General features: G+C 39.2%; 2 protein-coding genes across 3 annotated transcripts; one reads left to right on the forward strand and one right to left on the reverse strand.

Moving 5' to 3' along the window:
- The first annotated feature begins 882 nt into the window (after nucleotides 1-882).
- Nucleotides 883-5,253, forward strand: ccka (cholecystokinin a). The gene is made up of 4 exons (XM_026372265.1): nucleotides 883-943; nucleotides 2,809-2,888; nucleotides 3,078-3,267; nucleotides 3,834-5,253. Exons 2-4 carry the CDS (start codon nucleotides 2,811-2,813, stop codon nucleotides 3,971-3,973), a joined length of 408 nt encoding a protein of 135 aa, XP_026228050.1. The 5' UTR covers nucleotides 883-943; nucleotides 2,809-2,810; the 3' UTR covers nucleotides 3,974-5,253.
- Nucleotides 5,254-6,942: 1,689 nt separating this feature from the next.
- Nucleotides 6,943-27,889, reverse strand: mroh1 (maestro heat-like repeat family member 1). 2 transcript variants are annotated; one of them, XM_026371188.1, is made up of 45 exons: nucleotides 27,755-27,888; nucleotides 27,050-27,161; nucleotides 26,802-26,947; nucleotides 25,750-25,881; nucleotides 25,503-25,665; nucleotides 25,052-25,150; nucleotides 24,724-24,875; nucleotides 24,225-24,365; nucleotides 23,837-23,929; nucleotides 22,847-22,925; nucleotides 22,350-22,463; nucleotides 22,081-22,154; nucleotides 21,805-21,927; nucleotides 19,986-20,093; nucleotides 19,712-19,856; nucleotides 19,575-19,615; nucleotides 18,512-18,653; nucleotides 18,319-18,371; nucleotides 17,955-18,062; nucleotides 17,536-17,655; nucleotides 17,268-17,390; nucleotides 16,982-17,128; nucleotides 16,538-16,564; nucleotides 15,144-15,266; nucleotides 14,940-15,019; nucleotides 14,407-14,548; nucleotides 13,968-14,063; nucleotides 13,694-13,798; nucleotides 13,372-13,507; nucleotides 13,153-13,265; nucleotides 12,884-13,036; nucleotides 12,688-12,744; nucleotides 12,404-12,501; nucleotides 12,083-12,248; nucleotides 11,831-12,000; nucleotides 11,591-11,728; nucleotides 11,002-11,116; nucleotides 10,754-10,900; nucleotides 10,572-10,638; nucleotides 10,239-10,360; nucleotides 9,985-10,134; nucleotides 9,743-9,877; nucleotides 9,503-9,605; nucleotides 9,268-9,333; nucleotides 6,943-9,179 (listed from the first exon to the last, which is right to left on the reverse strand). In XM_026371188.1, exons 2-45 carry the CDS (start codon nucleotides 27,069-27,071, stop codon nucleotides 9,103-9,105), a joined length of 4,911 nt encoding a protein of 1,636 aa, XP_026226973.1. In that variant the 5' UTR covers nucleotides 27,072-27,161; nucleotides 27,755-27,888; the 3' UTR covers nucleotides 6,943-9,102. The 2 variants fall into 2 exon arrangements, with proteins under 2 accessions (XP_026226973.1, XP_026226974.1); XM_026371189.1 differs by lacking the exon at nucleotides 16,538-16,564 and having other exon boundaries at nucleotides 27,755-27,889.
- Nucleotides 27,890-27,979: the final 90 nt, after the last annotated feature.

The following is a 27,979-nucleotide window of genomic DNA, read 5'->3' on the forward strand; positions in this document are numbered from 1 at the left end:
GTTATCTTTGGACATGTCTTTCAGGCTGAAAGTAATATTTTCTCTGTTGTGTCTATCAGCAGCGCTTTTCTTCTGAAATGCCGGTGGCAGCACCTGCATCAGACACAATAAAGCTTTACTGATGGTCTGAGAATTACATTGTGACCCACTTTGGAATCATTTCGTGAAACCTCTATCAGTGATCACCCCGGAGAAGTGGATTTCCTTTATGAAGCTGCAGCGGCTTGTCGTACCTAAACAATGCCTCTGGTTTTGATCAGCCGAAGTCATTTCGCCCTGGCTGAAATTGGAAGGCCACTGTACTGCATGTTGCTATTAGAAAGAAAGACTCAAACACACCGAAGGAGCTGAAATACAGTATTTTCTGGTCTTGAGCTGCTCTATTACTCTGTAATCACAATCTACAGTACATTGTGTGTACACATATACATCGACTAATACACAATACTAATTCAGTCATGTTTTTCTCTCTGTGTGCTTCATTCTCTTTGTCTCTACCCAGGTTTCTCCACAACCCTCGACCCATGTGACCTGTGTGTGCGTGTGTGTGTGTGTATGTGCGCCGCCTAAATGCTCAGACACACAGCAATGCACTCCACTTGTACGAGTACACATTTCTCCTATTGTTTCTTAGAAAGGTAAGCAAAAAGCTACAGCCCTCCCCATTGTCCAAACTCTTTTTCTACATATTTGGTTTGTGTCTGTCCGTGTGTGTGTCTGTCTGGTACTTCATGTGTGCACATTTGCGTTTTCAGTTGCGTCAGTGGCATCAGTTTCTGCGCCAGCAGTCAGCTCCTCCCCTACACCGAGGTCCCTCCTCCTTCCTGTGTGTCCGTATAAAACACACTCAACTCTCTCTCACGCTCTCATAGTCTCAACACTGGTAGAGCAAAGCTCAGCATCTTCAGACTCATCATCTCCTCGTCCACGCCAACAGCTGCAGGTAAGAATCCGAAAGTTTTGGTCCTTTTTTTAGGATGTACTACTGTACATACACATTACAAAGTACAAGTTTCTTACAAATAATTTTAACAAAAAGAGGTTTAATAAAGGTAAGTTTTTAGTTATATTTCCTTATTTTATTTATTTATTTTACTTATAACATCAGAAATTTATAAAATCAAATTTCACATATCAAGTTTGTACATTTAGTGTATTATTATTATTATTGTTATTATTATTATTACTATTATTATTTTATTTTTTTTTATTTTTTTTTTACCTCAAATCCATTAAGGGAACATACACATGTAAATAAAAATAATACAGGTATAGAACTGTGTGGAAGTGTGTTAATGACGGAATATTGAAAATTACAAATAATGAGAGGAAATTAAATTTAGGCTTATTTATAATATTTAACTACACAAATAATAAATAAGTTGGAACCAAAATGTTTGTGTATGTATATATATTGACTGTATATTTGAAAATTACAAATGAATGTTTAAAAGGAGACGGTTATTCATCAATGAGGCGGCGTCAGAAACATTTTTCCCCTTTCAGTTTTTCTTTTTCTTTTTTTTTTTTTTTTTTTTTTTTGAGGAGAGAAGAAAGCTTTCACACACATTAAAATACCTCATCACTACCAGCCCATGGAATAATAAATGAGAGACAAGCTGCTAACAGGAATTATATTAGCATCAAGAGAATGACTATTTACTCCACCACTGTGTCAGTGTCAACAACAATTATTCCAGCGGACTGTTGTGTTGAGCTGCAGTGATAATATTACATAGATTTGATTTCTAAAACTACAGAATGATAGATTTAACTTCAAAATACTGTACGATATGTAACCATCACGTGCAGGTATGAGTCTGGTCTCCTCGGCGGCTTTCAGTTTATCACATAAGTGAAAGTTAAACAGACGTTGATGTGAAGCTGCACAGGTGCCACAAAACGGACATTCACTGACTTGATGAAGAGCTAAAGAGAAAAATGAAGAATGAAAAAAGAAAAATGTTTAATAAAAGTGAAGAAACAAAGATAAGAGACGTCTACAGAGACGTAATACAAACACTGAGAGTCATTAGAGAGTGAAAGCCTCAGAGCAAATGTTACTGTTGGTTTCATCTAATCGGATGCTTTACTCCGGATAAACGCTGTGGCGCAGAGCTCAATTTACCACAAACCAATATTAGGCTGTGTTTTTATGTGACTGTGCCTTTTGCACACTGCACATTTTCCTCGCACCGCACAGTTGCTTTGTCATAGAGAAAATATTAAATTACAATTTGATTACATGTTTATCGGGGGCTGCAAAGAGCATCCAGTTTAGACTCCCAGAAGACTTTTACCAATTAGTTTCAGAGCATTTATGTGAAAGAAAAGGGTTAAATGTATGTAATTTATTCACTCAGTGCTGTCATGTCAATATCCACTCTCATGTGAGCCCATGTTTAAGTAAAAAACAGGACATGGAGTAAAATGAGGATCTTTTTCTTTTGGGATTCTGCCGATGCTGACACGGCACATTCACCGCAGCTACACCACAAACCATTTGTGCATGTGTGCAGTACGTACTACGTGTTAAATACTATATGTGTGCCTTAGGCTCCAGCTGAAGCGTCAAAGGTTAATCTCTACCTCCTCCATTCTGCTTCAACAACTGGAAAATGATTTATTGCTGCTTTCTGTGAACGCCGCATTATCTGTGATTTATTCCCCTCAGAAGAACACGTTTAACAAGCTGAAGGGAGACAGGACAAGAGAAGAGAGACAGTTGAGAACGAGTGATCCCATCATGTCAAGAGGATTTTTATTAACTTAATTACATGTTGTCCACTCCTCTCTCTCTTCCTCCAGTCATGAATGTAGGTATCTGTGTGTGTGTGCTCCTGGCCGCTTTGTCCAGTGGTTCCTTGAGTCTCCCCTCACAGTCCGTGGTAAGACACACACAGAAATGCAGCACACACACAGAGAGGAGCGTCTGGATATTGATCTGCACCCATCACACATAAAAAAATAAACTGAGTGACTGAGTTTTTGCTTTAAAATCCACATGACGTTACAGTGTCGTGTTGGAAATTCACATTTTCATTTCACATATATTGCTTCTCTTTCTTTTTCTCCAGTTTCAGAGGGCCGGGGGTGAGGCTCCTGTGTTGCACATCGTACCTCCTCCCTCACCCAACCACTCTCGCCAGGCACGCTCAGCTCCAGTGCCCCCCTCTGGGCAGCTTGCCAACTACAACCAACCCCAAGAAGACGCAGACGCTCGCAACAGCCTGAGCCAGCTACTGGCCAGACTCCTCTCTAGGAAAGGTGAGCGTGGCGTCAGTGAGGATGGAAGGAAGAGAAAGACTGTCTGGAGCTTTCCCTTTGCTCATCCCACTACACACAGATCATTCCTCTCGTCTTCTTTTGCCTTCTGGCCGCATCATTACTGTGATCTGTTGTCACTCGTGCTGTGTTTGAGTCCCACCATCTGGCATCTCCCACCTCCCTCTAGCTTCCTCTCTCCTTGCTCCATCTTTCCGTACCTCCTCCTTGTTCTCTCCTTCTGTCTTTTCCATTTTTGCTTCCTCCGTTTCCCGCCCTCCTCTCTTCCCCCATCTCCCTCCAACCTGACCTCATTCTCCCTGCTCCCTCTGTCACTGTAAATCTCTGTTTGTCTTTCGAACCAACTCTGTGTGACTGGGAGACCTGCTGAGCTGACTGGTCAAAGACGGGAATAGAAACAGAACCAGTCAGCACGAGTTACTTCACCTAAGTCAGAGGTTGTGCATTACTATTATTATTATTGCAATGAGTTTAGGGAGGAAAATGTGCACTGTAAACATATTTTCTACTCTATTGCATCATCATTTATCTATCCCTGTGTCCTCCAGGCTCCTCATACCAGACTAGATCCTCTCTCACCAGCAGAGCCAGTGGTGTAGCCCCTGGCCACAGGATAAAGGACAGAGATTACCTCGGCTGGATGGACTTTGGACGACGCAGTGCAGAGGAGTACGAGTACTCCTCCTAAAAGCATTATAACCCACTACACCACCAATAAAATCCCACTAAAATAATAACCTTTTTCACACTGCATTTGCTGTAACCCAGGGCTGACTCGTCTGGATCCTGGAGTGAGTTAAGCATTATATTGTCATATACTGGTGAACTCTGTGAATCCTGAATCTTACTGAACTAAAGAGCACTTTCCAATCCACTGTGTGTCAGCATGACATTCAAGCACAACATTGAATAGATAGGGACCATCAGCACTGTCAACATCCTACGAAAAGACCGAAACCAAGAGTTAGCGAGACTCTTCGTTCACTCTGACCCACAGTACACAGCCTGTCTGAGTCCATTTGTTCCTACTGAAGGTGCATTGGGATTTTATATATAAATATATACAGCTAGAGCTAAAAAAGCACAACTTTGCTTCTACCACTCACATGTGGGACAGTTTCCAGTGATCAATACAGATCTGGCACCGTATCAAGTGTCTGTGGCAGCAGTACTGTATATAGAGCAGTATATGTAGGTTTGACTCAAAATAAACTATTATTGCATTGAAGGAGCAAATTACCTGATGTCATTAGTGACTCTTTGACAGAAGACCTGTAGGACAGCACAGAATAAGATACTTCAGGCTTTGGGTACACAGACAAACATTGTTAGTAGGAGTTAGTTAACAGCTTGACATTTTGTTTTTATGTCTGAAACCATGTTTACTGATATCATGTCCTTTGACTATTTGAAAGGTAAAAAATAAAAAATAAAAAAAAATCAAGAAATATGCAAAAACATTTTCTTTTAAATATAATTTTTTTTCTCATTCCAGTGAAAAAATTAAATTTTTGTGTTGCTGAACTGTTAGTGACACATCAGAATGTATCTGAGGCCTTGTATTAGTCCTTAATGAGCCACTAAGGTGTCTTTGGTAAACTGTATCTTTGACGGCTACAAAACCTAAGACCCTCCGCTAACTGTGGAGCCTTAAATCACCTCAACTGTACCGTAAAATAGACTAAATTCATATTATACAATCTACTACTAAAAAAAAACGGAGTGATGCATCTCCAAAAAGGGAAAAAGCTACCATCAACTTCTCATCTTTAACCCTGCTGCCTGCTGAGAGTAACCCTGGGCTAGATATGTGCAGTGTGAAAAGCAAAAAATATGTTTTAAAAAGCACAAGGTGTTGTCTATGTGAGATGCTTAGGGCTCTCCCTACCATTACATAATGGACTTCAGCGGCATTAAAAATCTGGATTTCAAGTGCGGTAGATGTGAATAGAGAAGTGTTTCTGTTCTTTTTTTGACAGATCATTATGTATACACTCTTAAAGGTTAACGCTCTCTGTAATATTTGTCATGTTTTTACCAACTTTCACATTCAATAAACTAAATAAAATAAAGTTCAAATTTCCTCTGATATCAGCAAGGAATGCAAATGAACTAACCGTCTGTCTGGAGGGGGTGAGCTGCATCCCAGCCTGTGCCCAAGACGGAGGATGTTATTCAGCTCTAAACAGGGAAATACTGTTTACTGAGCATTTGGTGCAATTCACCTATATTTCCTGGATTCCCTGAGATCCAGGACAATATCACTGTTATCTATGATTAGTATCCTGGTTTTTCCAGGATTAGCACCATGCTGAGTACCGAGCAGAAAAATGATGAGCTGGTTAATTCCCTGTTCAGGACAATAACAAAACCTCAGATTACAGCTTGAAGACTGACGTGTGTTTTATGTTATTTCCCTGTTTTACAGACACCGCTCCACGGGCACACACACTAGTCTTGTTTACCGTCTGTCTGAAAGTAAAGCTCATATACAAAAGCTCAAATGCTTCATATTTACACAGTTGTTCTAACAAAAAGAGAACAGCTGAAAGCAGCTTCATGCTCCTGATTTTGAATCAGCACTGAATGGGCCTACCAGGTACAGGTCCAGAGGTCAAGGCCCATTAATATTTGTTGTTGAAACATAACAGAGCTCAGCTAATAGACACAAAATGACAACAAGGGGCCTCATCACAACCAAAGAGAAACAAAATGACCACAAAAAGTAAAAAACGTACAATAAGACACTAAACCAAACCAAGAAGCCATAAGATGATCACAGACAGTTCAAACAATTAGCAAAAGAAGACACATGATGACTAGAATTAGATAAAAGGTGACCACAAGGAGACAGAAAACAACGTTGTCTCTGTCAGTATGGGGAACGCACATAGGAGCAATTAGGGCTTTTATTAGTATGTGCCTCTTTTGTCTTTTGTCTCATAGTCCATCCATCCATCCATGATCCACATGATAAATTCCCCAAATGTGACAATAACATTTATATGTTGGCTCAAGAACACGATGACAAACTGATAATGTAAGTAATGTAATAAGAAGCAGCCTGTCCTGGTTGTGTTGTGTTGTTTGACTCTATCACATCAACATGTTTGAACCTTTGCTTTAAGTCAAGCTGCCCCTGAAATACACAGAGGAACACTGTGACATGAGATTAAATTACATGCTTCTTTGTTGTTTGATCAGACTTATAAATAAAAATACTGTGTGTCATCAGAGCTCTTAGACCTCTGATATGAAGAGGTTGAATGATGCTATTATCTTCCAGTGTCCTTATGGTAAACCATGGCTTGTCACTGCACCCATATGGACGCAGAGCAAAGTACACTCACACTGCACAATGGAAATTTTGCAGAAAGGAGCTAATTGAATGTTTCTATAATAAAAACTGAGAAGTGGTCATAATAAAAGCCTACATTTATCCATTGGTTTCTTTGAATCAGTTAGAAACTTAGCAAAAGCAGAATTAACATTCAGAAAATTAAACTCACTAGTAAAACTAAAACACTCAACACAACACAGTTTAAAACAGGATGTAAGAATTTAGATCTGCTGCAGTACTCAGAGAGTGGATGTTCACGGGACTGAGCCGCATTAAAAAAAAAAAGACATAAATGCTAATTATAATAAAACACCAGCTATGTTTTGATTTGTTTATTTCTGCATTTTAAATACACTGGTTTCCATCATTCACTCTTTCTTCTGGTCCAGTAACAAATGAAAAGTGACGTGCATACATTCACACTTTAACACATTCCTGCACCAACTCACAGTCAAACTGCCCCTCCACGTACGAGATAATAATTAACGTGTAAAAAAAGAAAGAAAAAAAACATAACAATTAAATCAAGTTTATAACATCATTTAAAACAACTGTTACTTTATTTTTACCATTCACCCTAAACCATGACATAGTGTTAGAAAGTGCTAGAAGAAATTAGTTTCTGTTTGTGTACTGGATCTAAGACAACAAATAGAGATCCAGAAGCAGCCATGTGTTGAACTTGATTTACACCACTATCATGGGCTTTACTAGTTTTTTTTATATGCTCTCCGTAAAGGAAATGGGCTTAAGAACGTAAAAGTATAACTGATAAAAAAAGAACATGAACAGCTTCCCTCCTCGTCGGCCTATGGCTGAATTACTTTGGAGACATAAAATGTAAGGTTATGTGTACAGGCAGCCTCTCATAGTGAACTGCTCATAAACACTTACGAGACCTGCAAACCTACAACTGTACAAACCCAAGCATTTCATGGAATAATGAAACATTAAGTGCATTTTTAATGAGAAAATCATTAAGACAATATCTAGTCCTGTAATAATGTATCTTACCATCGAACATTTGGCACTAGCTGTGCTTGGCTACACTAGTTGCTTCTATCCAGAAACACTGGTTATGGTATGGCAACTGGCTGGTTCATCAGTTGATGTCAATGTAAAACATGAATTAAAAGAAACCGGCTTCTGTATGACTTATGAACTAGGATTTGGCTGCTGTGTTTATGACAGAAGGTAAAATTAAATGATCATTCTACAGCTGATAATCAGTAATAGTGGTGGCAGTGATTTACATACAGCTTCATCATGGCTTTGAAACAAAAATGGAGCTTGGAATGAATACGCTAAATCATAGGTGGGTTGTCTGAACCAGCTGGTTCATGTGTTAACTACACATGAGCAGTAAGCACACGTTCTGCTGTGAAAGTAGTTATTGGATCGTTAATGCTGACTGATTTGACCACGTAATCTATATTTAGATGATCTGGACAACTGGACACAGCAATGAAACTACAGTATACCCATCCTGTTTCTTTTAAATACACACTTCAGCCACAGATATAAACCTGAAAACATATTTAGGTCCTGCTGTAGTTCTTGTGCATTTTAAATTATATTTTTTCTCTACATTAGACTTTGCATAAATGTTACTACCACATATCATATGTATCTAAAATGTTTCACTGGATCTTCATGGAGGTCAGGGATAAAGCTCCGAGCAGAAGGATAACAGGTTGATCAGAGGCAGGGGGGGTTCTGGGGCACTAAAACTACCTCTAAAACAAAGATTGTCTGAAACTAAAACTAACATCCAGAAACACTATCACAAAATGCTGGTATGACTGTACACACACATCAGCTACGAGCCAGAGTCATACTAAATATTTCAGTCGTACCTTAATGTGTATTACCGTTACCATTTCCACACAATATTTGAAGAAACTATATTTATTCTAAAAAATCATTTTACTCAAGTTTAAACATTTTCACCCTCTGCTTTAGAAATGTCTAAATGCATGGTATATGTCACTGACAGAGCACAGTATATCTCTAGGATTGTTGCACTAACAGACATCTGTCTGTAAAGAGCAACACAGTCTTTGGTCACTCAAACACAGTTAGGAATGAACACTTTCTTTCAAGTGCCATAGTCAAGTGTCAAAAGAAGCGAATCAAAGCTGATAACGGTAAATATATGTGCATGTGTGGGTGTTTGTGAGTATTATCAGTGCATTTGTATGAGCTTGTAAAATTGGTAAATGTGATCATTTGTTTTCTGGCTTCAAACTTGTTTCTGTTTTGGTCCCTGTTGCTTTAGTGAAGGATGCAGTTGCATTGTTGGGATAATGTCAGAATAACTGCACATTTAAATGGTTGGTTCTTCATGTGGTAAACATACTGTAGGCCCAAATCATGAATAGACTTTATTTGTCACGTATGTAGCTGTGACCTACTGTTCCATTTGTGACTGTTAGGAAACACTGATATTTGTTTGTATGTAGGATGTTGTCTGTGTGTCAGTGGAAATGTCCCATGGCCTCAGCAGCTTTCACTCTCACCACAGGATCTGGATCTTGAAGCAGCATCACTAAACCTGCGGATTAACACAAACACACACACAATGTTTCAAAAACAAGTGAACAAGTACAGTGAGTTTTAATTTTCCAAGAAAAGAGCATCACCTTTAGTGATGGTTCCCATGTTCAGGTGGGAGAGATGCTCCTCTGGAAGATTCCCGAGCAGAAACCCTGAAGAAACACACACATCTTACTTTATGTAATATAACTTTTCATAGATAGGCCGGTGTACTGCAATAAAGCTGCATTGTTGTGATCAAAATAATACAGTATTTGTCTTTTCCTCCTGTAGTAAATTGTAGGATCTCCCGTTTAAAATATGACAGTGTTGTACTCGTACCTATAAACATGGCAGCTCCTGCTCTGACCTCCGACCAGTTGCTCTTGAAGAACTGGATGACTGATATGTGGTAGAAATTCAGCATGCCTGGAAAATCTTGGATCTAGAAAACACAAAACATAAAGCCAACATTAAACTAGTAATAGTAATAACTAGTAATAATGGGAGGGGAGAACCCCTAACTACCCTTTACAGCAGGCTTTGCTGTGAGTAATAGTGTATATTACAAATATGTCTCACCAGGTACTTGGTGAGGTCATTGATGAACTCTCCGTAGTGCAAGCTCTTGTCGTCATGGAGGTGGTTCTGAAACATGGCAGTGATCTGCTCTGATCCCACCACAGGAGCACACACACGCATTGCATACTTGCATGCCTGGACACACATACATAAACAGAAGAACAAAAATCGTATGTGGTTAAACAACAGAGCAAATTGTAGTTTGAATGATTTTAATGTTGGTGCAGGTGTATAGTTCCTACCTTAACCACCTGAGGGTTTGGGTCAGCCAGGTGTAACAGCAGGCTGACCAGAATGCTGTGGATCTGGTCTTTGAACACCTGCTCTCCTGAGCCAAACTTGGACAGGTTTCCCATTAAGTGGATGGACGCACAGCGGATCTCATCATTCTCCTGGATGAGTGACAGCCAGGAGATACTATTAGCGTACATGTATATTATTATTGTTACATACTCTATAATCATAGTATATTTTGAAAGATCAAAGGGAAACTTACGCTTTCCAAAAATGGCTTAATCTTCATAAAAATGTAGACGACTAGTAAGTGGACATTCTTCTTGTCCAGGTGGAGTAAAACTTTGGACAAACCTGACATGGCCTCAAGAGTAATCAGTTTACCTAAGAAGATAAAGGCATTTAAAAAAAGCAACATTTCCACCAATGGCAATGCAATCCAAGATAAGTGGCTGAACAGTTGGTCTGTCAAGCTGGTAAAGGAGTGTGAGAAGTGCATATGTAGAAATCACTGTAATAACTCCAGTGAGCTACACTACCACTAGAAATTGCTATAACTTTTTCCCCAGAGGAAATGACTTTGCTGTCAACTTACCTGGATCATCCCTCTCCTCCATGCCAGAACTCATGGCTGCCAGAAGCTCTTTGGCATATTTATTCACCTAGTGCGGGGAAGTGAGAGAGTGAAAGTAGTGAGCGACCTAACGCCTACAGTAGTTACAGTAAAGTACAGCTGCACAGTTTGTGTGCTCATGTGTATGTACGGGGGTGCCGTACCTTTTCAGGTGATCCCACAGCTATGTTTCCCAACCCTCGCACAGCCAACATGCGGACGGTACAAGAGGGATCTGATATTCTCTCCATCATGTTGTTCATTAACACATCTATCAGTATTAACTCTGTCACCACGTGATGGTTTAATAGCTGGACTCACAAACACAAAAACACATCATGTTATTTACGTTCTCCACCTGCAAGTCAACAAATACGATCATTTATTTTATGCCACATTTAATGGTTAGCACCTCAGAGAAGAAAGCAGTGACAGTGATTCTCTGGCATTCATAGATGTTGTTCAGTGACGGACACAAACACTCAACGATGGCAGGCAACCTGGGACCAGCGTGTTTGGCCATCGCCCTACAGACAACATGATCAATACATGCACCAATTAAAGACTGCATAAGTGGATTTCCTAAAGTTTAGTCCATGATAAACTGCTCTAAAAGTGCACTAAGTTAAGCATAACAGATATCAAATGGATGTAAACAAATATAGTGAGCATCACACATTGGGTTTATGATGACTGTTCAGTAGGCAAGTCACTTGAATAATTTACTGAGATTAGAGCCGTGGCCAAAAGTTTTAAGAATGACACAAATATTAATTTTCACAAAGTCTGCTACCTTAATTTTGTCAATAAAAGAAAGAAATGCTTGTAATTATATTAAATATAATATATACACATAATTATACTTTACTATAACATCTGACAAAAAAATCGAAACACAGAGGCAGTACACTTAAATAAAAATGTATATTTATGTTATTCTGAAAATTTTTGGCCAATGCTTTACAGCATTTAATGCTTGCTTAACGTGAGTGTGACTGTACCTTGCTAGTAGTGTAACCCCAGTAATGTGTGTATTTGGTTCCCTCATTGCATCCCAGGCGTTTCCCTCATCCATTCTTTTCATCACCTCATCTAACTGGGCTCGTGCCAACAAGATTCTCAGAGCATCGGCCGCTACCCTGAAACAGAATAAAAAATGATTAGGTCAAATTGTTGGCTCACTAACACACCTATCAGCTAATCTAAAAGTATTTCACTATATTAAAAATAGCGATGCCCACCCCGCTACATGGACATTGGCGGCATGTTTAGTGTTGCTGTCCTTGGGGGCTGAGACGCCAACACTGGCTCCCAGTCTGACTGTGAGACAGGAGAAGAGCTGAGGAAACAGACTGACTGCTGGCTCCTGACTCGAACCATTTAATAACAGCTCTTTGAGACCACAGGTCATCTGAAGAAAAAAGTTGGGGTATTAGAATGTGTGTATGTGCACAAAGTAGTCAGTGACATGTCTGTCAGTGTTTGAGACTTACAGCCAATGGCTGATTGGTGGCCACCTTTGTCGTCCTTCCTCTTATCATTGACTCCTTTTTGTCTACATAGGGTGCCATCACAACAAGCTTCTCCATCACCATCTCTATAATTTGTTTGGCTACAATGGAATCTGCTCCCAAGGCCATCCACATCTCACTGGTCCAGCTGGACAGAGAAATAATAAGTGTCAGAAAAATGGCATCTTCCACTGAATAAAAACTAACTCTTAGCTCTAAGAAATAGCAGCTGACATTTAGGCGATGAAATGTTTTGTACTCATGCTGATGTGGTTTATGTATTCATAGGTCTTATATACATACCTGTCATAAGGAAGTGGTTGGTTAACTAGTGTGTTAATAACAGTCTGTAGATGCTGAGAGGCCAGGATTAGTACCGTCTGTCCCACTGCCACTCTCACCTGAACACAGGTGCAATGAAATGGTTCTTTCAGTCTGACCTCATTTTACGTTATGTAGGTATTTATAGTAGAAGGACAGACTGTCAACAACTAATAATTAGGTAAGACAGAAATTTCTTGATTGTTCATAATAACAAGAGTACTATCAAATAATCAGTGCTGAACACTGTTATACTAACACCCCACCTGCTCCTCTGTGATGCTCTGCAGACGCACATGAAGCACTTCCAGCATCTCTGGGACCTAAAATACGTGACACACATCACAGACACAAACAGAAGCAAATAAGGTCTGTTAAATAATCCAGTACAGCGGGGATGAGTGTGTGTGTGTGTGTGTGTGTGTGTGTGTGTGTGTGTGTGTGTGTGTATGCAGGCTTTACCATCTCTTGCAGCCCCCCTCCTCTGTTCTTCAGCAGAGTATTTAAGATGACAGATGAAGCTCTGCAGCAGTTTGTCTGACTGTCGACCAGTCCTTCAAACAACATGAACACCACCGTCGTCAGCTGCTGCTGAGGCAGACGTTTGCTCATCACCTGACACCGCAAACGAACATAAACTGTATGAGCACATTGTCCTGGATGAGATTCTTTACTATAAGGCACAATAATAAAAGTTTAATTTTATGACAGCTGAGTGGCACAGGGTGTACCTTGGTGAGGTCAGAGCAGGTCTTGTAGAGAACCGAGTGGTCAGGGTTATCTAGTTTGTCTTTTAGGGGCAACAGACTGTCCACAGCTTCATCTTTATAATCTTGAGAGAAACCTATACACAAAAATAAAACAACTCACGAAATAACATTTTTCTCTTTAAACAATATAATATATAATGTAGGTATAATGTAGGAATAAGATGCTCTGGGTGTCTGTACCTTCATATCGTAGCTGTATAAAAAGTAGTGTGTATATACAGTCAATAGCAGCAGTGCGTACAGCAGGGTGAGGGTCAGAACATCGTGGAGACAGTCGGCCTAACATGGCTCCAAGGTTGTGGAAAGATATCATGTTCTAAAGATTGATGCACAAAAATAAAGCACTGAAATGGTCCTGCTTGAAAGAATGACAATGCACCATACTTTGGTTCACTAATTGAGCCTGATGTTATAAGTCATGAGAAGTACACGAGAAGTGTGTTAACTTTGATGCCTGAAGTAAACCCACAAGACATAAAGGAACAAATGTGTGTGTATGTACCTTTACAGTCAGGTTATCCAGGTAGTAAGCTAGTATGTGAGCAGTCGCTGTCACTGCTCTCTCTCTTTCATAGTCCTGTGAGGAGCTCAACCAGGACTCAATGTGCTGCAATAATACAGACCACAAGTTACTTCTTAACATTTTGTAACACTACTAAAGTAGTTAAATCAGTTAAAGTAGTAAAATCAGAACAAGATACAACAGGACAATGAAATAATAAAAACAATACTTCATTCATGTCAGGAGGTGATTAAGTTAAAACAACAGGCCTCACCTTGAAGACACTTTGCAGGCCATCGGGTGTGGGATCCCTGGCCAGTACACTCTTCAGCAGTTCCTGCAGCGCAGCCAACGTGTCTTTGTACAAGGCCTGAAGACATTCATCAGAATCTGTAACACCAGTGTCTGGAAATTGCCACATATGTGTTCTATACGTGTAGATGAGACAAGGGCTTGGTTGTATCTATTTAAGAAGGATCTTTAGTAATTACCAGCACAAGAACTAAAACATTCTGACAAATTTTGAAGAAAGAAAAAATAAAAAAATAAAAAATAAAGCCAGACCACAAATGGGTTAAATTTGTAATAATAATAATAATAAAAAAAAATAATAATAACAAACATGTGTTTGTGTTTAGATTAGCATCTGTACAAGACCAAGTGCTGCCTATATAGTTGCAGGAATAATGCATGTCTCAGTTTATTCATTTCACCTTTCTCAGCTTTGGGTCCAGTATCTCCTCATCTTTAGTTTTCTCAGGAGTGTGTGTCTCAGGTGGCAAAGAGAGCACACTGTTCACACACACCTTTAGCAAGTCAAAGCTCTCGTTCTCGCTCAGTGCAGGGTCTAGGGGCCTGAAGCACTAAAGGTCAAAGATAAAACACTGGAAACTGACAATCTCAAGTGCAAGAACACACATTTTAAATCATTTAAGGTTGGTTTATATTTGGTTTCTGCTGTGTATCCTTTAATTGCAATTCTGTTGTAATAATTCATGTTTTAAATGTAGCATACTACTACTACTACTACTACTACTACTACTACTACTACTACTACTACTACTACTACTACTACTACTAATAATAATAATAATAATAATAATAATAATAATATTAACACATGTATAAATCAGCCTTATCTGAAAATCCAATGTTTTGTACAATTTAGCCTGCATTAATAATCTCAAATGTCAAAATCTTATCTATGCTGTTACACTGAGAAGTATTTTATGGAAGCAAAGGATACATTAAGTTGGCACAAGTGGTCATCACAAGATGGCGTACAGGCGTCTTCAAGGAATCAGCTGGCTCTGCCTTAATAAAATCCTGACAAGCATAAGGACAGCAGCCACAGAGATCATCATACATTGTTTTAATAATAACTGTTTAAATTACACCTCTATAGACGATTTTGAAATGACTGGAAGCTTTTTCTTATTTACATACTGACCAGCATAACATTAATGAGCTCCTGTTTGCGAGAGAAGATGTAGCCTTGCCTCTTCACACACTCACTGATGGCTTTGGCTATGAGGCCAACGCTTTGGATCAAACTCAGTTTCATAGTCAGGTCCTGTATTAGGGCAACACACATACAAGGGCAGGTGGACAAAATATAGACAGACAAGAGACATGTAGAGACATATAAGAGAAAAAATAGGTAAAGGGAAAAACTGGACAACTGGATTTATTATTATGCATTTACAACAGTGTCAGGAACGGTTCCAAAAACAATCCAAAATGTTTTCACCAATCAAAAATCATTCAAGGAATTCACTCAGGTTATCGATCAATCTAATCAATCCAACAGTGATATTGTAGATTGATTCTCCATGCCTATGGATGGAGAGAAGTTTGAAATCAGAGTTTTGTGATTAGATTAGAGCAGTTTTGTCCAACATGGGACCACCAGCAGGTTCAAGAAGTGACAGTAGAGCTTGCGGCCTAAAGACATGAAGAGCTGTCAGGATTAAGCACACAGTTTAAAACTGAGGGTGAGTCACTGGTTAGCATTCAGAGAACAATCCACCAATATTTCATCAGAGAAAAAAAGTTGAAAAAGTTCAATCTCAGAGCAGATCACAGGGAGACAGAAACTGTCAGATAATACAGTTGCAAAAAGACATTTTTAAACAGCAAAACAATGAGGTTTTGGTGGCGTCTTGGCTGCTTTCCAAAGTCATAGCACTTGCAAAGGTGGAAACAATGAAGTAACCATGTCTCTGGTTTTACATTAACTGACTACTGTGATAAACCACCTCAAATGTAGTTCAAGAGTATCAAACATTTACCTCTCACAGGCTGTAATTTTGACTTTTCATTGATTGAGGCTGTAACATAATTTATTTCAGCTGATTATAGTTACTTTTCTTTATTAATATGGAAACTACACACTTTAAATATTCCAAATGTGGTGATTTTTGGTGGTGTATCACTTGCTGCTATGGTAAGGCATTTGTAATTCTATAAAACATTTTGGTTATACTCAACCTGGAACATGGAACCATAAACTATGATTTAAGATATTTTTGCTGCACCACCAGACTAGATTAATGTTAATGGTGGATCATTCATGATCTAAAATCTTGCGCTCTACAATGGTAAATATAACAGAGATATAGTTCATAAAAAGAAAAAGCAGTTACTTTACTATAACAAGCTTGCTTTTTTGACTTAAAGAGTAAGGTTTTAGTGACAGGATCACCAGAAGTGTGCAGAACTGAGGTGAAATGTTGAATGAGAGTGAGGAAAGTGAGTAAGATGAAAGAGAGGGATCAGGAAGCATTAACTAGCAAGGATAAAATAAAACAAAGAAAAACAATCCGTGTAGTCCTGTGACGATACCTTTGTCTCTACTTTTATCCCCAGAACCTGTATGAAATAGAGGTGATAGAGTCATGAGCCCACAGACAAATACAGTCTGCTTACCTGCAGAGATACGTTCTTTCGTTTAATGTGTTGCTAAATTAATCAGAAATGGTACATTCATCACTCTTATAATTAAAATCATAATTAAATAAATAAAAGGTTTATGCTTTATTATACAAAAATCAGTGATGGGAGACTCAGGTTTGAAATAAAATCCATTCACTGTAGTGGCAATAATCACACAGCACAACAATTAATTTCAAATATACAGCTATACAGTTATTACCCTTAAAGCCAAATAAGTCATTTACAGTATCTCACATATTGGGGTCCTATAGCCTCAACTTGAAGCTGTAACCCTTTTTCTTATCATCATCATCATCATCATCACTGTATTCTCTGCCCCAGTATCAACATTACCTTGGTGTTGAAGTGTTTACTGATGCAGTTAAGGATGTCTTGATCAATGCGGTTTAGTATCTTTTCTGGTGGCGCGTTCAGGGCCACATGTCCATAACACAGGATTAATGTGCTTTTCACTTTCTCTACCTCAACATCATTACGCTCCTGAGAAAAGAAAGAGAGAAAGAAAGAAAGAGAGACAGAGACAGTTTTCTTTTTACATTTGTAATATTATATATAAACTAACAAATGTCTGATATATAATCTAACTTCCATTAATATGCATCATGATAAGTCTTTGTACTTTGAGTAGGTTGAAGATGCTTGGTGACTTCTTGAAGGCATCTGATTTGCCAAACTCCTCCAGTTTGGCTAGAGTTCCTTCCAAGTGGCTATTGGCACACAAACCAACGCCCATTGCAACTCCCTGATAGATACAGACAACAGAAAAAAAGAATTAGTGTAATAATAATAAAAATAAATAAATAAATAATAATAATGATGTTTATGCCTGTTACAAAACAACAACAAAGAATTTGTCATGGGACACCTCTGTTTCAGACAGACAGTACCTCTCTTTCAATGGCGTCAATGTGACGTGCAGAGAGAAGGACTTCTTGCAGTTGTTTTTTAACGGCCTCCTTATTGAAACACTGCTGGAGGGTCACTCCTATATACTGATACAGAAAACTCTAAAGAAGGGGGAGGTAAAATGCAAATATTATTATAATTATTTATTATCATCATATTTGTGCAGTACTCATTTTTCAATTTCTTTATCAAGGTTTGTCAGCCCACATGTTAAGGCCACTCATTGAACTACAAAAGAATATTAGGGTCCCATGATCACCTATCAAATTTTTCAGAAGATTATATTTCTCTGAAGATTTCTACTTGCTGCTGTTAAATGCTGTGTCTGACCTTCTGTGTTTTATGAGAGCGGTTTAACTGTTCACCTCTCGGTGTACACACGTAGTCTGGCAGCGCTTACCTTCTCCTCTAAGGCAATGTTGTACGTAGATAGATATCGAGTTGCCTCAGCTGCCAACTGACACACCCACTTATCGTCACCAATAGTAGCCAGGGTTTTAGATAAAAGCTAGAGACACATTTTGATCATGTTTAGAATGACATCTTGCCAGACCAAGTCACATTGCTATATCAAAAACCACAAAGCAGGCATAATTTCTCTGCTGATTACAAACAATTAAATTAAAATGAATAGAAATTATTAGTCATATTTGTGGATAAAGGTAGCTGTATCTGTATTTATTACCACCACGTGATTTTATTACCATGCGAAAAAGTGACAGATTATGACCCAAATGAAATAATATCCATATAGAAAATCTCACCTTCAGCAACTTTTCATCCCAGTGTGGCTTATCAAGGCTCTCTGGTGTTGACTCTGAAAACCACAATACACAGTCAGACTACTCCACTACAGAGGAGAAAACGGACGCTGTACAAGCACATCTACAAACATACAAATGAAGTAAATCAAGTACAGGTGCAGTGCTCTGAAAAGATAGTGTCCACCTCTCATACCCTCTAGTATAGACAGGAGGACAGGGATCTCTTTCTCCCAGAGAGTCTCTGTTTTGGGGTGAATGTTTATGCTGAGGATCTGAAGGAGTGAGAGGGATGGAGCTCCATGACCTCTGTTATTGAACGGGAATGCTGCATTCATCTGGGAAACACCAGCAAAGACAAAAACACATAAACGGAGATCCGTGTTATAGATAAGTATAGATAACCTACCTCAAATTAAAGATTGTTAATATAAAGACACTAACAACAACAACTTTACTTCTACTTGTAGCACAACTGGACCACATGGTTAGAATAAACATGACAACTAATAAGGATTATTGGGCATAATAAGCCCAATAGTCCCAATAAAAGCAAAATTAAGAATTCAGAATAACTGAAATATCCTAGCTTGAGCTAATCTGATCAGCTCATCCTGGCTTATTCTATTGCACGTTTGCCAGAATAAGAAGGTGTAGCTAAGTCAATCCAGGTGTAGATGTATCTGGTATAAGTGCGCATTCGTGTTATTAAGGATCAAAGAGTTACTGAGCAAACATGGACAAAACTCACGCAGCATACTTTTAACCCACAGAGCAGCAGCAGTGCATCGACAGTGCATATGTTACTGAAAATCCACAGTTTGCAGTCTTTACATTTTATTTGTTTTTTTCCCTAGTTTTTTTTTATAATAAATAAAATAATTTGGTAGTTTATATCTAAGTTCAGAGAATAAATCTCCATAGTAACTTAATTAAGATTAATTTAACCTGCTTTTGTGCAACTGAGTCTGGGCTAAATGAAGGTGGGATGAGTGGATAACCACAATACAGGCACCACAGAATAACTCGGCTGGGATTAATTGATCCAGCTTTTGTGCAACAAATGTCATGATAAATTCAACCAGGATATCGGGAAAATCCTGGCTTAATCCCCTATCTTGGTTTTGTGCAACACCCCTCTGGTCTTCCAGGATTAGCAACTGTTGTTTCAGTCTCTGTAGGTTTAGTGAGCCTGTTATTATAAAGTTGGGAGTAAGTAACTAATAATGATAATAGTAATGCTAGCTGGCGGTACTTACCAGCAGTCTGATCATTAGTGTTTGAGGAGAGGGCAGGTTGACTGGAGAAAATACACAAAAGACATCATTCAAAATAAATAAACTCATTTCTAAATTTGCCTTTGTCCATAATAATTCACACCTTCTAGTCTTCCTACCTTCTTGTGTAAAGTCGATGTTGAAGCTGGGCTCCTTGTTAGTTTTCTTCTTGCTGCCCAGCACAATGAGACTCTTACACAGAGGAGTGGTTGCGTTGCTGTACTGTGAAGGGGTCAGATAGTACAGCAGCTTGGGCCATAGCACCTACAAACAACAAATTACATACATTAGATTATTTTATATAACACATGCAATGGATTGGACGACATAGTGCATATAATATTCAGCAATTAAACAACTGAGCTCATCCATTATTTAATGACCTGTACATACATCTGCAAGTCGTCCAACAGTGGTTGTCAGGAGATGAAGAGTGTTGTCACACATTGTCCTCAGTGATTCATTAGTTACTTCCTCTGGATCGATGGGCTTTTGGCCTCGCTGGGGACATAGATGAAAATACATGAAGTATTTTACCTTCCAAATCTTCAACCGTCTAACTGCAAAATGTGGGATTCTAAATGTTGAACATGCACCATGTTAATTTTCAAGCCCCTTTAATCTGGAAATCAGCTGCTGCACTGATAACCCATGAGTTGATAAAGTGCACTTTTCAACTCAGTATCATCCAATATCATGTTTATACTGTATACATGTTATATATGTTTACATACATACATGATTTGCTTGTGTTTTTGCATTTAAATGGTTTGTTTAAACAGGAGATGAAGAAATAGTTATTACTAAATTGAAATTAAATTTTTAGTAATTATAATTATTATAACAGATAATTTACACACAAATACAGTGGGAAGAAAAAGTATGTGAACCCTTTGAGGTTATGTGGAGTTTTGCATGAATTGGTCATAAAATGTGCTCCGATTTTCATCTAACTCACAACAATACAAAAACACAGTCTGCTGAAAATAATAGTACACAAACATTATATGTTGTCATGTTTTTATTGAACATAACATGTAAACATTCACAGAGCAGGGTAGAAAAAGTATGTGAACCTTTGGACTTAATAACTGGTTGACCCGTCTTTCGCAGCAATAACCTCAAATGTTTCCTGTAGTTGCAGATCAGACCTGCACAACGATCTGTAGTAATTTTGGACCACTCCTCTTCACAAAACTGTTTCAGTGTAGCAGTATTCTTGGGATGTCTGGTGTGAATGGCTCTCTTAAGGTCATGCCACAGCATTTCAATCGGGTTGAGGTCAGGACTCTGACTGGGCCACTCCAGAAGGCGTATTTTGTCCTGTTGAAGCTTTTCTTTTGTTGAATTACTTGTATGCTTTGGGTCATTGTCCTGTTGCATCACCCATCCTCTGTGGAGCTTCAGTTTGAGGACAGATGGTCTTATGTTTTCCTGCAAAATGTCTTGATAAACTCTGGAATTCATTTTTCCATCAATGACAACAATCCGTCCAGGCCCTGAGGCAGCAAAGCAGCCCCAAACCATGATGCTCTTTCTGCAATGCTTTACATTGGGGATGATGATTTGATGTTGGTGTGCTGTGCCTTTTTTTCTCCACACATAGTGTTGTGTGTTTTTCCCAAACAACTCAATTTTGGTTTCATCTGTCCACAGAATATTTTGCCAGTAGACAGCAATGGCTTCCTCCATGGTGTCCTCCCATGTACTCCATTCTTGTTTGATTTTTTCCTTATTGTAGATGTGTCAACAAAAATGTTAGCATGTGCCAGAGATTTCTGTAAGTCTTTAGCTGACACTCTAGGATGCTTCTTTACCTCATTCAGCATTCTGCGCTGCACTCTTGCAGTCATCTTTACAACAGTGCTGCAACAGTAAACCCAAAACTTGTGTGTGTTTTTAAAGGGCAGGACAGCTTTCAGCAACACATCCAATATCATCACACTGAATGGACTCAAGGTTGGCTCACTTCTGGCTCCAATTAGCTAATATGTTTACATGTTATGTTCAATACAAACATGAAAACATATAATGTTTGTGTACCATTATTTTCAGCAGACTGTGTTTTTGTATTGTTGTGAGTTAGATGAAGATCGGTGCACATTTTATGACCAATTCATGCAAAACTCCACGTAACCTCAAGGGGTTCACATACCTTTTCTTGCCACTGTATATTTACAGGTCCAACAAAACTGCTGTGAAATGAAGTTACCTGATATGTGTCAGGTAAGGCACAGTGTTGAACTATGAATCGAACCAACAACTCCCCTCCCTCCAACTCCAGGTAGCCATGATGCGCCATCGCACTGATAACCTGGACCACACGCTTCTTCACCTAGAGCAGAAACAGAGCCAGACACATTGTGAGTCCTAATGTTATGATTATACAAACAATAAGCTTCTTAAGGAAAACTAAATTATTAAAACAACAGAGAAACGCCTATTTTCTGACACACAGAGAATGTATGCAGCTGCATGTATGTGTTACCTTGTTGCTGTGGTCGGCCATTGGTTGTCTGATGCTGGCCAGAATAAGTAGCTTCTTACTTTCCATTGTGGAAGCTGCAACAAGTTCACAAACATGTAGTCCACATGACTGCATGCACATACAAATTAAAACTTTGATATTATTGTGGATTGTGTATAGAAGATTTATTAATATAAAATAAACATATTAATCAATGCTGTGTGTGAGAAATACATTGAGTTCATAAGAGTTTGTATGTATTGCTTGTGCCTCTGACTGCAGTTCCTTACTAGAGGAATTGATGAGGTGGCGAAGGACAGCCAGGGATCCAATCCTGCTCCGCTCATTGCTGTTTTCCAACTTCTGAAGAACAAATATAACCAGTCGGTCTGGGAAGGAGTTGGCTAGAGGAGCGGCAGGAAGAAAAAATAATTTAAATACTTAAAATGTGAAATACATAAACTGTCTCAGTAATGCAAAAACAAGGACAAAACACAGGAAAGAGAAGCAAGGCAGATAGAGAAGTAGACCAGTTGTCACAGTTAATATGATTATCTTGTGGTGGACACTAATGGATGATCTTATTACTGTTCTTGTGACTCCGTAGAACTAAAACAGATAGAAAGGCCTGATGGTGGTCGATCAGGATGCCAGACGCTCAACCTCACCACCATAGACCTCATATTACAGCCTTAAAAAATCTGCGTAATTTAAAGTACTGTCAGTAACAAACAATAATCAACATATAGATACATAAATAAAAGCATCAAGTGAAAAGCTTCAGTACCTAGCAAACTGAAGCAGCGCAGGACCTCGTTGTGGTTTTTGACAGTGGGAGGATTACTATAATCAACAGGAGAAGACACCTGGGGGAGACAAAGGAAATGTTACACTTAGCATGTTACTGACATAATTTGAAGCTGGCCAGAGTCATAAAATAAAACATTTGGGGAAGTAAAAAATTAATTAAAATCTTCAGAATATTTTAGGATGCTCTGAAAAAGTCAAACAGAAATGGCAGCTGTATACACTGTTACATGCACCGGTGCCATAACAGTCAAGCAATCCAGATCACGCAGTACACGGAAATCATTAGTAGACTCATCGTGGTAACATGTTGCAACAGTCAAGTCATCAGGCCAATAGTCAGCTGAGTCACAACACTAAGAAAACATCTGACTACAGTGACTTTCTATCAGTCACTTGACACACCTAAAAGAAAGTAGCATGTGGTAAATATGACACCAAGAAATAAACCTAGCTGTATGTAGTTAGTCACAGACTGTGGTTTTAATATGGTAAACTGCTTTGTCACTAAGTGGGATCTCTGACACACAAGGGTCGGATTACAACTGGTATGAGAGGAAGTTAGTCTTGTACAGTTCTGTGCATACTATTGGGAACCAGTAACCGTCAGCAAACAGACCTGACAGGTCCAGGAGAGCTGAGATCATGAAGTAGTGTTGAAAGGTCTTGCTCACAGTTTGCTCAAGGTCTGTTACTGGCACACCCTGTGCATTTTTAATCATCAAAGCCACAGCAAAGACCCATCCTGCTACAACAAGCTAGTATTATATATTATAAAACGGATTTACTACATAAAAATAACTTTCTAAATGTCTCATTTTCAAACATGCTTCAAAATGGTTTTGAACATTCCTGACCAACATGTATAAGTTTCAACATTTCACTTTTAGAGGGAATTCTATTGGGCCTTGTGCCATTAATGTTCTTAACTTAAGGTTAAATCTGCAGTATTTATTTTAGTACTGCATACCTGCTGATGAAGTGCAAAGAGTAGACTGTCCAATTGTGTCTCCAACACTCTGCTGCCCATGTTGACAGAAGCATCAAGCACTTGGCACAGACTCTGGAGACAAATAAACAAAAGAAATGGGTCAACTTCTAAGAAAAAGTCTCATCCACAGTATGATCATTTTTAAACTACAAGCACGATATATTAAGAGCAACAAGTTATAAATAGCTCCACATATATAACCAAAAGAAATCAGGCCAATATGAGTAGATCCGGGTTCCAATTCATCCAACTGTAGTTTTCTCCAGAGGACAGACATAATAGTATTTATCTGTTTACGTATGACATCAAACTTCACATCATAATAAGCTGGTCAGATGATGTTCAATTTGCTGCAGCTCATACCCACCTTGCTAATGATGTAGTGCTCAGTGTTTTTCTTGTACAGGGACAAGATGGCAGGAATAAGTTTGGGAATTTGCTCCTCCAGTTTGTCACTGGCCATCAGATGGCACATAGAGCCCACTGCCTCAGCCACTGTTAGCCTCAACTAGAACCCACATACACACAAACAGGATGTCAGGGGAGAAGCATGGCAGAGATTAGGAGACACAGATTCACAAATCACATTAGTTTGATGCGGAGGAATTTTAAAATGTGGAACATCATGAAGCTACATGTTTCACTAAATTTGGGAACAGTTGTGATGTCCAAGTAACCTTTAGGCATCTTCCTGCAGTGCTTTATTCAAAGTATGCCTTTGGAACCTGTATCATCATATGTATAACCAAAAGTCAAAATGTCAAAACTTTCCTCAGCTTCTTTGAGCACTGCTTGAACAAATTACTGATTTCAACCATACAGTCTGTCAAATCTTTAGCCCCACCACAAACACTGAGTGATCTTACCTTAGACTCCCTGCTTTGTAACCAATTATTGAAGAGGATGTCAAAAGCAACACAGATTTCACTGGAGAATGTGTCTTTCCTGACTGTGGGATCTGGAGCTTTGTCCAAGTTGGCCAGGTACTCCAAGATACTGTCACTGAAATGACACAGAGCTGGAGGGAGAGAAACAAAACAGAGACAAAATGGCAATTAAGGGACAGTAGAAACAACGAGAAGACAAAACAGCAAGAAGCAAGTGCATGTTTGAGGGGATTTAGAGAGATTTAGATTAATTTAGATTAATATACTCATATACTCAGTTTTCAAATTGTATGTTGCAGGTTCCTACCAGAAGAGAAGACCCATTTCATGTTGTCTTGTTTGGCCATGCTGAGCATGGGCAACATGGTGCCCAGAATAGCATTTAGGAAAGGTACCATGCCATAAACTAGACAACAAGGAGAAGAGAACATTGTAAATGGCACAGTATTTCTCACCACTTCCTCGTGAACACAGTGTTCTCCTTTCTCTTACTGATAATATCAATGCAGCAGTAAGTAACAATGAATGTACAAAAAGCTAAAGAAAAGCGGTTTTTAGTAATGTCAGGTGAAATCTGTCTTTACACAATGCAAATTTATAAACAGTCAAAGTACATCTCAGAGTTCCACAGTTAATGTTAAAACTTTTTCTAATACAATCTTTCCACTGCAAATGTTGTTGAACAGGTTTAACTGATTGTTGCCTCATGGGACAAAATTTAGATTTCTTTGTGTTTGTGTGTGTAAATAACGTCGTACCGTTGGAATCAGAGAGGTTGGCTAGTGTTTGGACCACAAAAAAGTGAGGCAGAACTCCCGGCTGAAACTTGCTTAGTATCTCCTCCATGATATCATTGATGTGCTTGTTACCCACAGCAACCAAGATATTGCTGGCTGCCTGCTGCCAATCAGGGACGACTTCCTGGAATGAACCGAGTAAAGAGAGAGAGAGAAAACAGTAAGAAACATAATTTATCATCTGCAAACAATGATTATTTCATTTTACCTTTGATCGTGTCATCTCATCTGACGCCAGGGAGATGATACTCTTTATCCTGGGGGAACTGATTTTATCTATCCTGCAGCTGACAATCAGCTCAATCGTCTGAAGAATCACAACTCTGTGGCCCACTACCAACTAGAGGAGAAGAAGAGAAGGAGAGGGGAAGAAGGAGTAGAGATGACACGAGTGGAAGGACAGGAATAACACAAAGAGTGCATTCAAAACTGTTTCACTTATTATTGCGGATCAAAAAGATTTTTCACATACTTTAGGAATTTACAAAGTCACATATAGTGAAGCGCATTCAATGCATCACAATTCAAAGGACATCCTATTGACAATGTCTCGGGTGTTTCTTAAGACATTTCTTCGCTGTAATAAGGTCACTGTCTGATAATCACAAGTCTAAAGGCTGTGACAATGTGATAAGATATTGTAGCATCATGTAGGGACACAAACTGAGGATGTCAGAGTCTCTCTGTGACAGAGATGGACTTACATACTTATAGCAATGTTTGAGTCCAGTACATGTATGAAACCTGTAGAAGGAATGTTTTGACTGGAACAGACCAGAGCCCTATGCTAGGAGCTCTTGGGAGGCCTTTAGGTGCATTATGACTGAGTTTAACAGCTTAAGGGCAGATTATTCTTAGACAATGTCACTGGAGTCAGTGCTACTTTTTAATGCTTGCTGCAATCCTGTCAAAAAAGCTAAAGGACAATATTTTTCCCATATCAGAAATCAAAAGCATGGAGGACTTTTCCCACTTTCTAATGTGTACAGTATAATCACACACCATATGCAATTCTAGGTGTAGGTGTTTTGTTTTAGTTTTGACACACAATAGCCATAACAACAATAGAGGCTGTATGAGCATGCTGATTTGATTCGTCTACCTGACTTCTTTCACAGCAACTACAAAAGTTGTTTGTTTTTTACTTGGTAGTGTGCAGTAGGAATCCTGATAACAGCAGCAGTTTTAGGTTAGCCAGGTAGGTTTACATACACATCTGGACATGTGACACGTTGCTACGATCTTGCAAGATAGATTTACCTTTGGATTTTTCAGGAGGTAGTCCTGACACATGGCTAATACTCGGTCTGGCTGCTGCTTTCCCAGAGTTAACATAGACTTTCTGACCTGCTCCTGGACCTCGGAGTCTTTATCGTTGGCTGCGTCTAGCAGAGCCAGGGTCACCTCTAGAGGGAAGACACAAAGCAAAAGAACACAGACATATGAAACATGCATTTAACACACAAAAAAAAAAATCACCTAAAAAAATATGTGGACCAAGAGCTTACGTTCCACATCTGTGTCGTCCATGTTGGACAGCAAGAGGCCTGGCTTCCTGGAGCCTGAGGCTGGGGATCAGGCTTCCCTCCTGGGGGGCAGATGGGCAGATGCTCTCTGGCACTAAAAGACAGAATATGCTACATAAATACACAGTTAATTTGAATGGTGGCATTCAACAGACTGCCTGTTTTTTGTGACATGTCTTGGTTTTTTCTTACAGTGCACATAAACAGAGGTTTATTGCTCCTCTCATTCACATGACTGAAAGGACCAGTGGTTGACTTGATCGACAGCAGCCCCATGATGTTGGGTTACACTGCTCAGAGGTCTATGACAGCTGGGCTGAAGACATTTCGATTATTACTGAGACACTTGTCTTCAACAAAAAGCTTTAAAATCCTGCGCTTCAGCGTTTTATGTACATGTAGGCAATTCAAGCCACTTGGCATTACCTCCACTGACTTTAACTCAGACAGTAACGTTTAACGCTAATTAAGACACAACACATAACATCAGAGACAGGTACACCTTATGGTTTTACGGTGTAATGTTTGGGTTTAACCTGCCTGGGTGGCGATGCCGCTGCAGCGAGCTGTGTTAACAGCTGCATTAGCATGCTAACCTAGCAGCTGCTGCTACGGAAGAGTCCCCTGATGCCAAACGCCGTCACACCAGACACTGAAGGAAATGAGCTTTAATGGAGATAAACTCACCCAGCTCCGAGCAATAACCTCTCACCGCAACGCTGCCTGTAGTCTCTGTCAGCCTGCTTATCAAGCTTTTCCTGTCAGTGGCACAGTTTGCGCTGTGTGAGACTGACTGCAGGCGTAAACACGCCTGGTCATGTGCTCCCAGTCAGCAGGAGCGTATCAGACAGGGGGGGCGTTCACGGACACTCGGCAGCACAGCTCTGCAACACATAGAGCTGCTTCACTGTC

This window comes from Anabas testudineus, chromosome 16, assembly GCF_900324465.2.
Source record: "Anabas testudineus chromosome 16, fAnaTes1.2, whole genome shotgun sequence".
In the NCBI taxonomy this organism is placed as follows: Eukaryota; Metazoa; Chordata; class Actinopteri; order Anabantiformes; family Anabantidae; genus Anabas; species Anabas testudineus.

Excerpts from the sequence above, each read along its gene's own strand:
- ccka (XM_026372265.1), top strand. The coding sequence starts at position 2,811 with ATGAATGTAGGTATCTGTGTGTGTGTGCTCCTGGCCGCTTTGTCCAGT. Across the intron at positions 2,889-3,077 it reads GTCTCCCCTCACAGTCCGTG|TTTCAGAGGGCCGGGGGTGA; the intron begins GTAAGACACACA and ends CTTTTTCTCCAG. Across the intron at positions 3,268-3,833 it reads CAGACTCCTCTCTAGGAAAG|GCTCCTCATACCAGACTAGA; the intron begins GTGAGCGTGGCG and ends TGTGTCCTCCAG.
- mroh1 (XM_026371188.1), bottom strand. The coding sequence starts at position 27,071 with ATGGACGACACAGATGTGGAAC. Across the intron at positions 17,129-17,267 it reads GCATCTTCAACCTACTCAAA|GAGCGTAATGATGTTGAGGT; the intron begins GTACAAAGACTT and ends TTCTTTTCTCAG. Across the intron at positions 10,639-10,753 it reads CTGTGGGATCACCTGAAAAG|GTGAATAAATATGCCAAAGA; the intron begins GTACGGCACCCC and ends TCCCCGCACTAG.